General features: G+C 39.2%; 1 protein-coding gene across 2 annotated transcripts; it reads right to left on the reverse strand.

The window, feature by feature from the left end:
- Nucleotides 1–812: 812 nt before the first annotated feature.
- Nucleotides 813–17,506, reverse strand: NOC3L (NOC3 like DNA replication regulator). 2 transcript variants are annotated; one of them, XM_081189603.1, is made up of 21 exons: nt 17,365–17,506; nt 16,421–16,628; nt 14,169–14,286; nt 13,220–13,377; nt 13,061–13,114; nt 12,264–12,391; nt 11,035–11,196; nt 10,580–10,673; nt 10,035–10,210; nt 9,717–9,845; nt 8,959–9,090; nt 7,843–7,923; nt 7,176–7,276; nt 6,517–6,589; nt 6,378–6,441; nt 5,745–5,816; nt 5,250–5,431; nt 3,456–3,584; nt 2,784–2,881; nt 1,497–1,581; nt 813–1,397 (listed from the first exon to the last, which is right to left on the reverse strand). In XM_081189603.1, the coding sequence occupies exons 1-21, from the start codon at nt 17,371–17,373 to the stop codon at nt 1,266–1,268; spliced, it is 2,385 nt and encodes a 794-aa protein (XP_081045729.1). In that variant the 5' UTR covers nt 17,374–17,506; the 3' UTR covers nt 813–1,265. The 2 variants fall into 2 exon arrangements, with proteins under 2 accessions (XP_081045729.1, XP_081045728.1); XM_081189602.1 differs by having other exon boundaries at nt 13,061–13,120.

Below are 17,506 nucleotides of genomic sequence, written 5' to 3' on the forward strand. Positions count from 1 at the left end.
TTCAGCTACAATACAGTGCAACCATAAAACATTTGTACTGAATAGCAAAATATTTCCAGTTATCTGCACATTTCACCACTAGCAAATAAGGAGGGCAGAATGCTTACTTGCTCATTGCTCTTATGCAGGTCAACAACTAGAAAGAAAATGAAGATTAGTTCATAAAGCAATACCAACCCATTAGTAGGAAAAGAGAAAGAGGATGTGCAGAACAAAATGCTTACGTACCTTATCCATCTCTCACTACTCCTTTTGATGCTTGAAATAGATGCACTGTGTTCACACTGCAGCAGGAAAATACTAACTTGGTCTACAATTTAGGGCAAAACTACACATTATACACCTAGCTGGGTGCAATTTTTATTTTTCAGTGGGAAGCAGCCTCGGGACACAAAATTTAAAGGAAGAAATGGCAATATTACAGAAAATGTTTCCCTGCTAAAAAGTTGGGTTTTTTCCATCAGCAGGAGTAGGGAGGGAGATTTGAAGCAGGAAAATAGCTGACGGAAAAGAGTTAAGCAGCCTTCCTTGTCCCACGACTTCCCCACTTAACATTTAGCCCACATGTTTATAATGTCTGGTTGGGCACTTAGGCCATGCACATAAATTTTTGGTAGATGCTATGATGAATCCCCATTTGCTTTTGTGATACTAGGTCCAATACAGAAAGAGTAACCTTATAACTGTACAAACTATTGTGGTGTGGGGAATCTCAATGTAGGGGGAGAGGGGCTAAATGTTAATTGCAGTCACTTTCTCATAGCCCATTTAATAGAGACATTAAATTAAAAAATAAACATAAAACGGTGGGATTGTGCTCTGTGGGAGTGGATATCCACGCACCACTGTTTTTCAACACCTGCTTATAGTTTATATCATAGGTAGGTGAGATAACAACAGAACGATTGGCCTGAAATCTTTTTTTCTTTTAAAAAAAGGTTTATATATTGATACAATTAAAATAGTTTTCTAGAATCAATTCAAATTCATGCCATTTTAGAAAAATCATCCATTTCCAATGAAAATATTGTACAATATTATACATAAACTCAAAGCTTACAAACCATAATAACTACAGCAATGAATATGGAATCAGGGGTCCTAGAATTCCAAAGTACAGGCTGTTCATTAATTGCTTCTTCATTCCTGGAAATCCAGCATCCATAATAAAAAGGCCCACTTTATTTAAATTATTTGTAGACCAGGTGAGTATTTCTTTCATGTATTTAGTTCCTTTAAATAGATTGCAATGGTTTGTAATATACTTAGGAAACTGGCAATCCCTTTAAGTGTTTCGTGAAATCGAGGGCTCCTTGTGGAACTGGCCTTCCAAAATAAACCTTAAATAATTCATTCAAGTCTTCATTCAGAAATGATGCCTCTTGTGAAAATTTACCCTGAAATGAACAAGTGTTACAGTTTTATGAAGTAAAATCAAAATGTTGCATTATCAATCATCGTGTGTGATTTAAGAAGAGAAAGGTGCAAGGCGGTACCTTTTTCCTGGGTGCCACTGACGCAACACGAGGATTAAAAGTCATTCCTTTCATACCGTAGGCCTCAAAAAGTTCTGTAGGCAACCTATGATGGGTACAGGTTTCATTTTAATACACTATTTGCAAAAAAAAAATATTGTGTCCTAAAGCAAGACTGGGGAAAAACCAAAGACCCTAAATTTTAGTATTTGTATTGGAGAGTTGAACAGCCCTGCAAAGCACCTTTAAAATATGTCAAAAATTGAGGCAAACAAAGAAACGAACACACACACACAAAAAAAAACACTGAACAGAAAAATGGAGCAAGACTGAAGTCTTCTTCTGCATGCAGACATTTCCCTCCTTTCCTATCACTGATACTGGAATCCAGGATTATTGTATAAAACGCTTGACAGTGAACATTACACAGCTACATTTTTAAAAAAATCTGCTCCTTTAGTTCACATTCAAGCTAATATTAAACAGTAGTAATGTACTTTCCACTCAGAAAAAGAACTCGGTAACTGGATCCATCTACCGTGACAATTAGCCATGGCAGCTAAGTACTGCTTCCAGGTTCAGGGGCAACTGGCCACTGAATGCCAGTTGCTGGGGTAAGAGCTATTGTGCACACCCCATGAGCACCTGACTGGGCACAGAGAGAAAAAGGTAATAGATCTTGTCCCATCTTTCTCATGGGGAAAAGCAGATCCCTCCAGGGAGAAGGACTGCAGCTTCCACTCTTCAGCTGAGGAGTGAAGATTTCAATCCTGCTGCATGCTCACCCCACGGCTCAACTCTGGCAAGACCTATCAGCCATGACCTCATCATCATGACCTCTGACAACTGATGAGTAGCTGGCACTTCCCCCTGTCAAAGTTGGCCCACAGGGTGTGAGGTGGAGATAAAGATCTGGCCCACCAGGTCAAAAACTTCCCCCACCCCTGTATACATACGTAAGGTGCTGAGTCTCTGGTTCTATACCAGAAAAGACTGCAGGGTTTTCTCCGCTAAACTTCATTCATATAATTTATGAATTGCTTCCCATGAAGCATTCCAAAGCAATATAATGATAAAAACAATTTCAATTCTATACGGATACAGAGCAATACAAAATTCTTCACTTAAAAGGTTTGTGGGAAAAGGAAGGTCTGCAGCAGGCATCAAAAAGATAATAGACAGGGCCTGTGTGACACATTACGGGAGGGAGTTCTAAGGAGGAGGTACCAGCACACTGAAAGCCGGGCTCCTAAATTGTTCTTCTGAATCTATGCACAATTTTTTTCAAAGCAAACACCTTTCTCTCACCTCCGACTAAATTCATGCCCAAGAGATTCTGATCCTTCTGCTGGGGCACCAGCCACAAGGTGAGCTGCAAATTTCTGAACGACTGGGTGATAATGTCTCTGGGGGTTAGGGAGAGAGCACTGATGAGAAATTGGGAATGTAAACCTTTCTATATTAATGTAATGCATTTGACTATTTGAACTGAAGGTTATCATCAAAATTGTATTCTCTCCGCTTTAGGAACAAAAACTCGATTGGTTAAACATCCCACGAGATGCAAGACAATTATGACGGGGGAATCTTAAGCCTTTTCCAAGAAGTTAAAGCATCTAGCAGTGGGGATCAATTAAGTGGAGAAGATGGGAAGATGCTGGGTGGTTCGCATGCATCACTGCTCATTACTTTCTCAGTAAATAAGATGAGGTAGGAAGAAGAAAAGTGCAAAGCAGAATGATGGAGCTAAACAGCCTGATTAAAAGAGTGAAAAGAGTTCCTGAAGTTCAAAATCATATTCGCCACTGAAGAAAACTGATTAATTGCATTATAAAAATGTTGTAAATAGAATTAGAATACTCAAGAACATTCATTCCTGCAAATTCTGACTTTAAAAAAGTGTATTCAGAACAGAAAAAGAGCTTCCTAGGTTACTAGTGTTGAATAAGGCAACAAGACATTAGCTTCCGTGACACTCACCCGCAGAGTATGCAGTTCCCACAGTGCTGTGTTCTGAGCATTACAGTACTCTGGTTCATCCAGCTCAGGAAGGTAAAGTCCACTCCCTTGAGATTCATTGTCTAGGAGAAGGTCTGTCTTTGGGAAAGTCTACAATACCATCCAAGAAAAGAAAAGGAAAAAAGAAGAGAGTCCCACGTGAAATGGAATAATAATTACAAAGTTGTTACCATGTTTGCCTCAGAAAACAAAATTGCATCTCCCCGAAAAGATAACTATCGATGTAAGAAACTTAAGATCTCTGAATATGTATATGGCCTGATGGATCATGTTAAAAGTCTCTGCTTTCATTTAAAGCAAAATGAACCAACTCTGGGGAACTCACGTCTGCTGTAATAATTTTCAAAACATGTTAAGAATATTTCACATGTGGACCATTTTGTTCATTGTGTTGGAAGGGGCATTTTATTTGTAGCCTACCTCAGGGTAGGCGGCAAGAAGAAGAGAAACCTACAAAAGTCAAATACAATTGCTGCCTTCTCACCTAATGCTAAAACCACCGCTTAGCATTAAATGGACGAGACTCTACCAGTCGAATCAAATGCAACTGGGAGCAGGACTTCTGCCAAACTGAGTATCAGTTTCAAACAAGTATTACATATGTGCTAGAGACCCTGGTTTAAAGCAATGGTTAGTTTCAAAAGCCAGTTTCAAATAGCCCATTGTTTGAATTTGGCTTCTTAAGAAAGCTAGCCACTGTTTGTTTTAAACCAGGGTTGTATGAAATGCAAAGTCAAGATTCTTTGAGAGCTAGGGAAGGGGCACAAGCCCAATGCTTCATTATTGCTCGGCTACATGGGCGTAAATCATGATTTAGTGCAAACCAGCCAATATGTAAGAAATTCCAATTAACAACCAAACTATGTCATTTTAAGATCAGAATCCAAACACCATATTCAAACTGCAGCAATTAAAATACCTGCATCTTAGTAGAAAAGCAATAATCAGCCTCACCATCCAAGTTCTTGAAATACAATTGTCTTTACTGCCATCAGCATACTGAACCTGCCAGTCATCAAGCTTACAGCCCCTGGAGCTATCCTTTATACGAAGTATCTATAACAGACACCCCTCAGACTGTTCTAGGCCAACTCCAGTGAAAAGGTGACCCTGATTCTCTGAGTGACAGCTTGGGCCCAGTGGGCATTTCCCCTCTAAAAACTAAACCCAATGCAATGAAAGAGCTAAGATGTTGATGCCCATAGCAGAAAGAATAACTGAAGAAACAACAAGGCAGGAAAGCTGGAGAATTAGGGTTGCCATATTTCAAAAAGTAAAAACCAGGAAGACCACAACATTGTTGAGGTTTTTTAAAGGAAACCACTGAAATTGTTGAGATTGGTGTTTTGTTTTGTTTTTTAGAAAACCCAAAAGTTGTTGGGCCTTTTTTTTTTTTTTTTTTACAAAAACACCGCCTTTCAGAAATCCATCCCCCCCCCCCCCGATGTTAATTCCGCCTTTGAAATACCAGTGATGTCCGGGAAAATCCAGACATACGGCACCCCTAGGAGAATGCTGGAGTGACTCCATCTCTTCTGACAAGAATGAAACTTGGCTTGGCACAGCTAAAAGTTAAATGGAACGCTCTATGCTGGTCTGTATCTGAACAAATGTGTGTGTAGATTTGTGAAGGTATGACATATTCTAAATATGATGTAGGAGTTTCAACAGAATGAGTTTGAAACATCCAACAGTTTTAGATCCCAATAGGACTATAGCTGAAGGGTCTCATTAGCTATGTTTTTAAGAACTTACATGCATTAATGTTCTGTTGGTTGCCAAGATACCAATGCAGGAGTCTGGAAGGAGATGGAGGGCTACTGTGGAGAGGCGCTTTATGAAAGCAAGAGCTCTCTGCTGGGACACCTGCTTCCTACGTTTGGTGAGCATCACATCAAGGCACTGCAGCACTATCGCCACATCTTCATTTGTAGCACCTTAAAACAACACGTGTGGTTCAAAACCCATTTGAATGCAGGAACATATATCCAAAAGAACACCAGAAAGATTGAAGACACCCGCTATTTCCCGATTCTATTTTTAATTTATTTAAGAAAGATTCACCAATTAAGAATTACACCAGCTATTTAGCAAAAAAAGAAACACTACTGAACACCACTGAAACCCACTGGTGGGTTATTTCTGTAGAGAAAGTACCAAGACATACAATTTCACTCCATCTACCATAGAAGTATATAAAAGACAGTACTTGAGCTTTGTTATTACGAAACCATTGAAATAAGGAGTTACCTGCATGTAGTTTAAGTAGTATCTTGTAAAGGTGTGTGTAGAACTTCAAAGGGTCAATGTTAAGGACATCACCTATCCAAAATAATTCCAGTTAAGTAGGTTTGTTGCTGTAACCGTAAAACAACTTACTTCCTTAAATGACAAAACGTTCAAAGGGAATACTTCAGAGCAGTGTTTTTCAAACTTGGGTCTCCAGCTGTTGTTGGACTATAACTCCCATCATCCCTGATCACTGGTCCTGCTAGCTAGGGATGATGGGAGTTGTAGTCCAACAACAGCTGGAGACCCAAGTTTGAAAAACACTGCTCTGGGATTTAGTTTCCTCTGGAGCTAAGTGCGTGCTGGAGACTGGTTGAACCTGTGCAATATATTCCTTTAATTACAAATATACAAGCAAAGTCAACTGGAAGAATTCAGATTCCTTAAAACAAACAGGCAACATTGATCCTGGTTCAGAGCCAAAACAAAAAGTGTCTTCTCGCGGTCTCTCTAGTCCTTCCTCAAAGTCTATCACATTTCCTTGGATGGAACTTTTTGTTAAATCTTTGACCACTCAAGCCCATCAGACAAACCTAGCAATGGTCCCATTCAGGCTAATCACAAAAGAAATGCAATATGAAAATTAAACTGTACCTTGACCAGACAAAATGTGGAAAGCAGAAAGAATACAGTGCAGACTCTCTCTGTGGCTTAACACCTGAAAATAAAGGAAATGCATCAGAAATATATAGACCAAAAGTCTTATATATCTTTAGACAAAGGATAAACTTACCCCTGAGACCATAAGAGAATGTAGAACAAGCAAAAGGTCATCAAAAAATTCCAAATTTATGAGGTGGGCGAACCTAAAATCAAGGAGTTAGATTTGTGAATTTACAGAAGATTTCTCTGTCAAACTCAAAGCATGCCATTGCAATTATAGTTTGTTTTATAGTGCAGCTATCTTAAACAACATTCTTAAGTAGTCTTCTCTTTTGCAGTATGATCATTAATCACACACTACTTGTAATCCAAAAAAAGAACAGCATTCCTCCATCTGCCAGCTATCATTTTGAAAACAAAACAGGATGCTATACAAGCAACGCATGAAACAGATGAAATACATACCAAACTTTTTAGCAATGTTATTTTAGAACTGCATTGAATTTCAATTGCTTTTATTCTTCCGACTTTCTTCTACCCTGATTTTTATTTAATTTTTCTGAGTAATTTTAAGCGAAGTGTTTAAACAAATTTAAGCAGTGGGTTGCATTTAACTAAGCTCTACCCAGGCCCACTGAAATTAGTGGACATGATCAATTTAGCTCCATTAATTGCAATGAGCCTACTCCAGTAAAACCTTTTCAATGAAAGTTTTTATGTTGATATAATGTGCCTTGTTAGGAACTTTTATAAAGAATGGTCACTCAAAAATTGCTTTGAAATTCTTACTTTGCAAGGCCTTCCAACACAGCAGGCAAAAGGGGAGACTTCTGTGCTTTTTTCAGTATTCGGAAGTAAGTTAAAAATACAATATTCAAGGTTTCTGTGTGCTGTAGAGAAAAGACACCCACAAATGAACACATATGGAACATTCCGAGTTCACCGTATTTAAGTTCTGTTCACACTTGCCTGGATTTGAAAGCCATTAATCAAAAACCACTTTAAATTTCCTAGGATTACTTAATTGCTAGCAAGATCAGTTCCTAATTACTGGTTTACATCATTATGAATCATAGCAGGGATAGCTGTGGATAGACACCACTATTGTAATACATAATGCCCTAAACCAGTAATTATTGAATTGCAAGGAAAAAAACAGACCACTAGTCTGTTATTGCACTATTTATACTCCCTCAACTATTGTGCTGAGTAAAAACAACTACTAATAATAAAGATTAACCACAATGAGGGATAAATCCGTGCTTATAGTATCAGTCTTTGTGTTTACTGTGCATACAGCCCACCCACATTTTATGACTAGAAACTCATTTCTAAGGAACCACAGAACCAAAGCAAGAATTTGAAACAAATATTACAATTGGCAATATCTGGTCTTATTTTACTTGTGCATAATACAAAACTCAGCAGTACACCACACTCATGAAAATATACTTACCAGTTTCAGTTTTTTCTCTGTGCTCTCTGAGGCTTCTGCTTCTAAGAGTTCTCTTTCTAGTTTCTCTTCTGCTTTCTTCCACTGAAAATGTACAAGGGTTTTTTGTAAGAAAACACAAGATTCTGGTAGTATTAAGGTAATTACTTTGCAGTCGTTGGGTCAGTTCAGATGTAACGTCTCTGATCAGGAACATGCCGCATGCTCCTTCCTCCTCTTATGGACTATGAGTGGTCAGATAGTTACTTCTTCCTGGTAAAGGCAACCTAATTGGCTTTTCATCAAATGCTTGCTCTCCAAACCAGAATTGCAAATTTGGATTGGAAACGCAGGCCTTGTTTGAAAAACTTCTAAACCACTGTTAGTTCCTAAAGAAACTGGCTTGTTCAGAACGTAACCCATAGCTGTCAACTTTTCCCTTTTCTTGCAAGGAATCCTACTCGGAATAAGGGAATTTCCCTTTAAAAAAGGAAAATGTTGACAGCTATGATCTAACCTCCAATTTATACACAATGCTAAGTAGAGACTGAGGAAAACACAACCGAAACCATTATCCCAGATATGTGGGAAGAAGTGAGGTGTGTGCACGAGCCCAATGCTTTGCTCTGTCTCATGGAGGTTTGCCCATGTAGCCCTAAACCATGATTTTGATTATATGTGAACTGACCATGATGTTTAAAGCAACATGAGAAACAGGAGTGGGACTATTTTCAGCTGTACTAAAAGCCTCTCAGCAGCAAAAGCGTGATGGGATCACTTTAACAAAAAATCTTCCCATACATAACCAGCAAGAAACAATCTGCAGAACTGTGTTTTGCAGTGTTCACATGGCCACAAAACAAAAGTCCTGAGACATGAACCCAAGAGCTAATTTAGGGGCACCCAAGAATGTCAGCAAGCACAGCTGAGATTTATTGTTTTACACTATCTCTCAAACAGCAGTCGCTTCCTCGCCAAATCATAATATAGTTTCAAAAGGAGGACGTCTTGAGGAAGTGTTGTTTCAAAATCTCCTTGGACAATAGAACTCACTGGTTAGTTATTTGGATACAAGCCAGAAACCGTTCCATTTTCTAATGAAATTCAAAATATATGTGTACACTACAGCATAAGAAGTACCTTTCTTTGCATCCTTGAAAGATTTTTCCGTTTCTCTTGATAAGACATGAACCTCTTCTTTGGCGTGATGTCTTCTGCGTCTTTTTTCACTTCTACTTCCTTAATTCTTAGGTGAATTAGTGTCATTAGCACCTAAAGATAATCCAGTAACATTTATTTCTCAAATTCATTAAAAGCACAGATCTTACAAAACATAAAACTGCCTGAGACCATTTCTTTCTCTTTTATATCCATATGCATAAATGCCATCCTTGCCAACAACTCATGAAGAATGGAAAGAGTAACGTTTGGGAAACAACTGGTGTGTTTTTTGTTTGCGATAATATGCCATAGTACAGTGGTTCCCCGCAAGACGAATGCCTCGCAAGACGAAAAACTCGCTAGACGAAAGGGTTTTGCGGTTTTTGAGCTGCTTCGCAAGACGAATTTCCCTATGGGCTTGCTTCGCAAGACGAAAACGTCTTGCAAGTTTGTTTCCTTTTTCTTAACACCGTTAATACAGTTGCGACTTGACTTCGAGGAGCAACTCATAGAACGTGGTGTGGTAGCCTTTTTTGAGGTTTTTGGTGATTTTTGAAGCTTTTCCAAAACTTTTCCGACACCGTGCTTCGCAAGACGAAAAATTCGCTAGACGAAAAAACTCGCGGAACGAATTAATTTCGTCTTGCGAGGCACCACTGTACTTCAATAAGGATAGTAAATATTTAAAGTCCATTTTTAACTATTGCTCCACACTGGAGAGGAAGGAAGGAACTTACCTCAGGTCTAACATCATAATTCCTGCTTTTCACAAGGCCAGAAATCACCTTCACCACACCAAGTGAGGCATAGCCAAGTTTATCCTGCTTGAAGAGGGTCTTTACTGCACCACAGCACATTTCAGAAATCTGGAAAGTTGGAAGTTTCGATTATCAGTGTTTATTCAACCAGCACTGCTTTCTGGATGAAAAAAATGTAAAATGCCACGAACAAAGATTTTTACCCTTCCAGAAAGTGATTCATATTTACTTTGAAATGACATACAATATTTCAATATACCAGTAACGGCTGCTGTCATGACTATGGGGTATGCCTACCTGTTTTGAAGCATCATTCATGAGTGGCACGATGAGTACAATAATATTATTGTGGAAGTTGAAGTGAGGCAGGGCCACCAACAGCTCACACAAGCACTTCACAGCAATCTCTGCAAGGCCTTTGTATGCTTTTAGTGAAATCACGTTGCTTTTCTTCAGCTTCCTTTGCTTCCAATCTAAGTGAAATATTGCATAAAAGCCTGAGTATTTTGCCATCCCAGCTTCTGAAATTACTACTATTATTTCCAGAGGGGGGGGGGAATATATTACTTGCATATTTCCTGCCACAATGACACATAGGGCTTAGAATGAAAACACACACACAATGCCATATCCTTAAAAAAAAAAATACTAGGAAAAATACTTTCCTAGCCCTGCAACTCAGGATCAAGAGTTGAGATTCTAGAGTTTAGATCGGGGATCTTCTCCATGCTTTGTGTTAGGGATACTACCAATAGCTGCTTATTTCCAACAACAAAATAATTTTAGCGCTCAACATTTAAGAGCATATCCCCATCCTCAGCCATACACCCTGCCTGCCGTACCTTTCACAGATTGCTCCAGATTTTCTAAATAAAACTTGTACTGGCTGACAATGCCTTCTTCAAATTCTCTTAATTTCTGAGTTTCTTTTCTAACCTGTGGATAAACAAAGAAACAATGTAAAACATCTTGCCATAAATCTACTGTGTGACAACTGCAACACATTTTTTTTAAGTTTCAGAAGATGTCACCATCTGCAGTATCTATTTTGAAGTCTTTTCAAGAAGTATTTGGGAAAATTTGTTACCCAACAGTTTTGAGAGAAAGGTGTACTCTTCATTTTTGGTACCCCAAATGCCAACATTTCAACAACTAAGCTTAAAAACTGTGGGCTATTTTTACGGAAAGAAATAATTTCATAGATAAAAACTCTTAATTTCTTCCTCCATAAATATAACAAGTTGTATTACCCTCCCAACTTGACATTAAGCTACTCTGAAACATACTACAACCTCACCTTTGTGTTTTTCTCTTTCTCAGTTAAAGGTCTGATTTTGTAAAATGGAGTAATGTCTTTGAAAAGCTCCATCAGAGAAATCATCACCAGCTTTCGCACAATCACGGCCACATTGGGATCCTGTTCCATTAACATCGCACGCAACTCTTTCAGCTTCTTTATCTGCTCAAGCAAGGATGACATAACCATGAAATATAATTGGCAACTACAGGTAAACCAGACAAAATTTATGCATACACTGTCATTGTAATGTGAGGAGCAACAACTACTGCCATCTTCAGAGAACATGCACACAGAATTCAAGATCGCAACATATTCTAGATATTCATATGGTGCAAAATATTTTAGTAACACTCTATCTTTATACCATCAATTTCTGTGATATCACCCATTTTTCAAATGAAGCTTTAATGGATTTGTATCAGTGAGGAGGTGCTAGGTTTTCCCAAAACTGAGGTCATGCCCCCACTGATTTTTGTTTTAGCTTGTGTGATGGGGTTTTAGTTTAACCAAACAACTACACCTTCTGAGACAATATGAAAACTGCCAGATCACATCAAGTCTACTTCCAATGTACCCTGGAAAGACTAAAAGACACAGTCTCACAATTGGCTAGGACCAGTTTGTTTTCATCAGCAATTACAAAAGCAGTAATCACAGTGGCTACCTTTCAAATGGAAAATACCTGGAACCCACGGGCTCTTCCTGTCTCTCTAAGCCTTTCAGTTTGCAGTTTCACACTGCCAACTGTTTCACTTCAGATTTTAATCTCCCTCCAGAGATATTTTTTTTGTGTGTATGAGTGTGTGACAAGTCAAATTCTTAAATTGAAATACTGCCTGTGAAGCAGTTACAGAACATTGCTTTTAGGGAACAACTTCTCAAAAGGATGGCAAAAACGTTGAGAGGAAAAAATAAAAGCAAGGTTAATGGTATTCATTTAATTCCATGCATAAAACTGTTTCAACAGCATCCAAGAGAAATACTGTAAAAGGAGCCTAAAGGAAAGGAAACTATCCCTTCCAATCCAGAAGGCAATCACACAAAATCTGTGAGATGAGAGCATGAACAACAGCACATAACCCGTGAGACCTCACTGTGCCAAGCCATTAAAAGCCAACATTTGTTTCCACACTAAATATGATGCATCTGAATCTTTGGCATGTAAAACTCATTCTCTTACTTTTTTATGGCATGGCCAGTTTCAACTCAACTGAAATGTTACTTACATTATTTTCTGGGTCAGACAAGATGGCAGATGCTAAGGCAGCTATGTGCATCTTTTTCTCTTGTAGCTTCTTTTTCCTATGAACTAGCAGTTCTTCAGCAGTGAGAACAGGTAATGGTTCTTCAAGAGCTGGTGATAAAGAAAAACGCTGTTCATGTCTTAGAGCAGGCTTCCCTAACCTTGGCCCTCCAGATGTTTTGAGACTACAATTCCCATCATCCCTGACCAGTGGTCCTGCTAGCTAGGGATCATGGGAGCTGTAGGCCAAAAACCTCTGGAGGGCCAAGGTTGAGGAAGCCTGTCTTAGAGGGTATGTATGCACGTGTGTGTGCCTCCACACCAGAGCTGGAAAGGGTGGACATTTGAAATAGAGACTAGAAACTTCCATTGGCATTCTCATCAGCCCCTGGTCAAACCTTTATTCAGGTAAACAGACCTTTTAGGAGTTGGTTGGGTTTTTCAGGGGGTGGCATTCAGTTGTATTCAGCCAAGACTTTCAAATAATAGTTTAGGTTTCCATTCTCCTTTGTGAGCTACCCTAGTCAGGTTTCTATTCAATTTAGGTTGACTCCATAAACGCAACATCTGGAAACACTTTAAGAGCAATTCATTTCTTTGGCAGTATTATACTTATTTTACTTGCTCTATCCAGTAACTCAGCAATGAGGACAAACCACAAAATGTTCTCTGAACCAATGAAGTAATTTACACTAATATGCTTCAAGAACAGTAACACCATTTGAATGTCCATTAATATTTAATCTGTACAAAATCTTTTTTTAAAAAAGTCTTAAATACCTTGTGCCTCTTCCATTTCTTCTATTTCGTCCTTCTCCTCCTCTTCCTCTTCCTCTTTAACTACAAAAAAGAGCAAGCTCTTTTAAAATTCAGCATTGCGAATGATCCAGTTCTTAAATCAAACTGACAGCTTGCCTGGCAATCTTGATTGTGCCTCACCTGGCTTTTCCATGGTCTGTGGAATAATTCCACGTTTGTCTTTGATGGGAAGCAGATGAATAAGTTCTTTTTCAGGCTCAGTCTGCATGCGCCTTGGCTTCTTCTCATATTTCTCAATCACACTCTCGCTCTTACGTTTCTTGGCATGAACAGGTTCACTATAAAGTGAAAAACTTGTCAGACTCTCATATGGATAATTTAGAACTCTTACATATAAAAATATTTTCACAAACAGAACTACAAAGGAATAGTTACAATGAAAACAAACTTACAATTTTCTCTATAATGCCACTTAATCAGACTTTTAAAAAAGATTAAACTGGTCAAACTATCTGCCACTGAAGGCTTTTCCAAATGCTGTGGTTTACCAATGGGAACAAATGAAATTGTCACTATCCAGACCCTTCTGCCTTATTAAGTGCTTCCATTACATTACATTTTCTACAAACAGCTAGCCCAAGCTAATGCCAAGCAGAGATTCTTTTCACAGCAAGTATAACTACAGCAGGTGCTTAACTGTGGGGTTTGTGATTCCATTAATGTCACAGATGCCCTGAACTTTAAAGAGCAATGGAATTCTTCTGCAAACTACCCATGCTACTGTTAATTTACCATCAAACTTCTACCTTTGTCCCTTCCTCCCTCCCATATGGAATATGTGAACTCATTCTCTGCAACACTTGAGCACGTACTTCTGACTTTTCTTTTTTTTATATAAAAAAAAACTTATTACACAGAGAAGGGGATATTGCTTGGAATAGTAAAACACTCAAGCAGAGAAGACTTAGTCATGCAGGGAAAAGGCCTATTCTGTTATGGCCTTTTGTATTAAAGGTCTGACACTGAGGGGCAAACTTAGATTCAACATATGCTGAATAAACTCTCAAAGAACAAATAAAACAACAGAAGTGCTGCAACATCCACTATTCCCTAGTTTGCAAACACCTACTTGGAAGAAAGATCTCGTGTTATAAAAGATGCCCTCTGAGCAAGTTCCTCCATTAATTTCATATCATCTTCATCCATCATATCAAGAGGAAGAGCTTCCTCTTCTTCTTCTTCCCTTTCTGCCAAGGCAAATAAAATCAGAATAACTTCAGAGGCACTAAGAGAGATACACACTACAAAAGGCAGATGGAAATACCTTTTACTTTGATTTTATTGAATGAGGGGCACAACTGTGGCACATTAGTTTAACGAGGGATGAGAATGTAAAAGAACACTTGTGAGTAAACAATTACCTTTATGTACAGGGTGAGTCTTTTAAAAGAGGCCCTGTGGAACATGTGTACTGTACTCTGTATCCACGGGGCCTCTTTTAAAGGACTCACCCTGTATGTAGAATCCAACTGCATTTTTCTACCTCTATATTGCTCTCTGTAGAGCTCATGTGTGCCTGGTAAAATGTTGGTTTCTAATCATGGCTTCCAGGTAAACTATACTTCAGCTGTTCAGACAACCTGCAAGCTATGGTTTGCCTCAAACCTGGACCAGAGCCTGGGAGGGAATGGCCATGTTTAAGAGGGAGCATGATCTCAATGTTCACTCACAGAATGCCAAAGACTGATTTGGCATTAATCTTTGCTTAGCTCCTGAGTGATCACTTAATCCAAAGACAATGTGGGCTTAGCCATTTCAGTTCTGTATCATCCACTGCAATAGTACTTCACTCCACATAGCATTTCCATATTCCCAAAGCAACAATATTTTGCAGTTTGAATAATGGAAAAGTACAGTCACTGAAACAGAAGCACTCCTTGAGTAAAGACATCTGGATTTCATACAATTAACTGAGCAACTCTCAATTATCATCATCACCTTTTTTTATTTGTATACCATCTATCTTACAATACTCAAGGTGATTTACAAACTGAAGAAACAAAAAATGTACAACTTACAACAATCTAATGCAATACAAAAACGTGATAATAAAACTAAAATAAGCAACCTACATCAAAAAGTAACTTTCAACAATTATTAGAATTATACAAAATAATAATATCAACATATAAAAGTTAACCAGAAATCCACTCAACAGTTACAATAAATAATTTCTAAACTATAATTAATAAAACAATGGCAAGCCACAGTACATAAAATAATACAATACAAATTGAGAAGCAGAGACTGGAGGGTGGGGTAAGGCAGGTGGAAGGAGGCCTTGCCTGATGAAGTCTCTCCCCCCTCCTTCTTCCTCCAAGCACAGCTTCCTTATGAGGACTTCCAGGGCTGGGGGGTGGGGCAAGGCAGGTGGAAAGAGGCCTTGCCTGATGGAGTCTCTCTCCTCACTAAATTTTGTTGCACTAAAAATGGATTGCCTTGAAAAAAACTATATGAAGACTATCTTTACTTACCTTTAACCACTAATGTGATGACCCCAACTTTTAAATGAATAATTCAAAACATTACTCATAAGTGCTGTTATCTACCACAGGCCTTTTGAATTGGATGAGCTAAAAATTTGGGTAGAATTAAACGACTACTAGTCATAATACCTTGAAATGCCAAATACTGGAAGCTAAAAACAACAACCCAGAGTAGAGCTGGTTCCCATCATGCTCTATTTGTAGGTTACCCAGACGTACCCAGCTGTCCAGGTGGAAACAGAATTATGTACTAAATGAAAATCTATACATTAAAGCACAATCCTATACATGTGTATTAAAATTAAGTCCCATTGGACTGGCTCCCAATGTAAGTTAGTATAGAATTCCAGCCTTCTCATGGCCCAAGCTTCCGTGGACTCAAGCCCATTTTTTTCAGATGCAATGGATGACCTGTTGTATCAGAATCCCTGTTACTTACATTTATTCTATGGGTAAGGCAGCTTCATTTTGAGAATCACCACTCAAAAATATGATCAGTCCCTAGAATTAGTTATCAAAATCAAAACATTATGAGAAAATGCTCTAGTGGGGTGGGGAACACCGGAAGATGGTGCAACTGCTGTAGGCTGCATCCAGCCTATTAACTGACAAGGTTTACTTCAATAACCTGTATCGCTCACATGCGAACTGCCTGATTTGAGATATGTATAACATTTTACACTATGAAAAGCACTTCAATCACATAAAGGGTCACAATCTAAAAGGGGACCTCATATTCTGTGCCGTAGTGAAAACCTCTGGATACCATGGAAGCCTATTACTATTATGTCCTCACCACACACACACACACACACACACACACAACCAGTCTCACCTGGATGTTTTTTCTTGTTATCCTCCAAAGGCATTGGCTTCTTGGATACAGCATCTTTGACAGCTTGTCTGAGCTTCCTTTGTTCTTTTCGGTATTTCTTGGCAGTACTCTGCTGCTTGAACTGTTTGTTTTTTAACTTGTTGTCAAGTTTTATTTTACTTGTTTTCAACAGCTTGCGGAAGCTTGGAACCCGTTTTTTGCTTTTTCTCTGGAGGCGATAAGGGCTGTGTTAGTTGACACGCATCTATCCATAATATTCCTGAAACCTTTTTAACTTAAGCCTTATAACATTTAAGCAGCAGCAGCATAAATGTCGGCCAAGGTTTTCAAAATGCTCGACATGGAAATATTAAGCTAACATCACACGGGAAAGAAGAAGTGGGATAGATGGAAGACACGCTACTAGTTTGATTAAGGCGCAATATCTACTTTTAAGAACGCAATTGATTGATTTGGATTAAGAGAAATAAAGGCTAAGGACCCCTAAAGTAAAAAGCCAAATTATGCAAGGTGATTTGTAAATGGAAAAAAATAAATGCTATCGCTGAAAATTCCAGTTTCCAAATCACACGCGCACCCCAGAGGAGCCACTCTGCACACCGATAGGGTGCTGGACTACAACTCCCATCATTCCCTGCCAGCGTTAGCCAGGAGGGACGACGGGAGTTGTAGTCCAACAACATGTGAGGGGGACATAGGGGTAAACGTCGCTGTTAACGACGAGGCTGTTCCCGGCCGCGGTCCCTCCATCAAGCCCACCAGAACGAGCCGCTCCCGCGGCGCCTCGCCATTTATCCCTCCGCTCCACCTCCTGCTGCCCAAGCGCCGACCAGCAACCCCGTCAGGGTATCCTGAGGCTTCCTTCCCCCCACAGCCAAAGCAGCCGCCCGCCCCCCAAATCTCAACCCCCACCCCAATTTTCTCTCTCTCGCTATCTCTCTCACCGGCTTCATGGCAGCGGAAAGCAAGGAAGGCGAACACGCTCGGAGCAAACCAACACGCCTCAGCCACGCGAGGCACCGGAAGTAGCTCTCTCCGGACAAAGAGAGGGCGGAAAAGCCATCAGGAGGTCAGGCGGATCCTGCT

Source organism: Podarcis bocagei (genome assembly GCF_964188305.1).
Source record: "Podarcis bocagei genome assembly, chromosome: 4".
Taxonomy (NCBI): domain Eukaryota; kingdom Metazoa; phylum Chordata; class Lepidosauria; order Squamata; family Lacertidae; genus Podarcis; species Podarcis bocagei.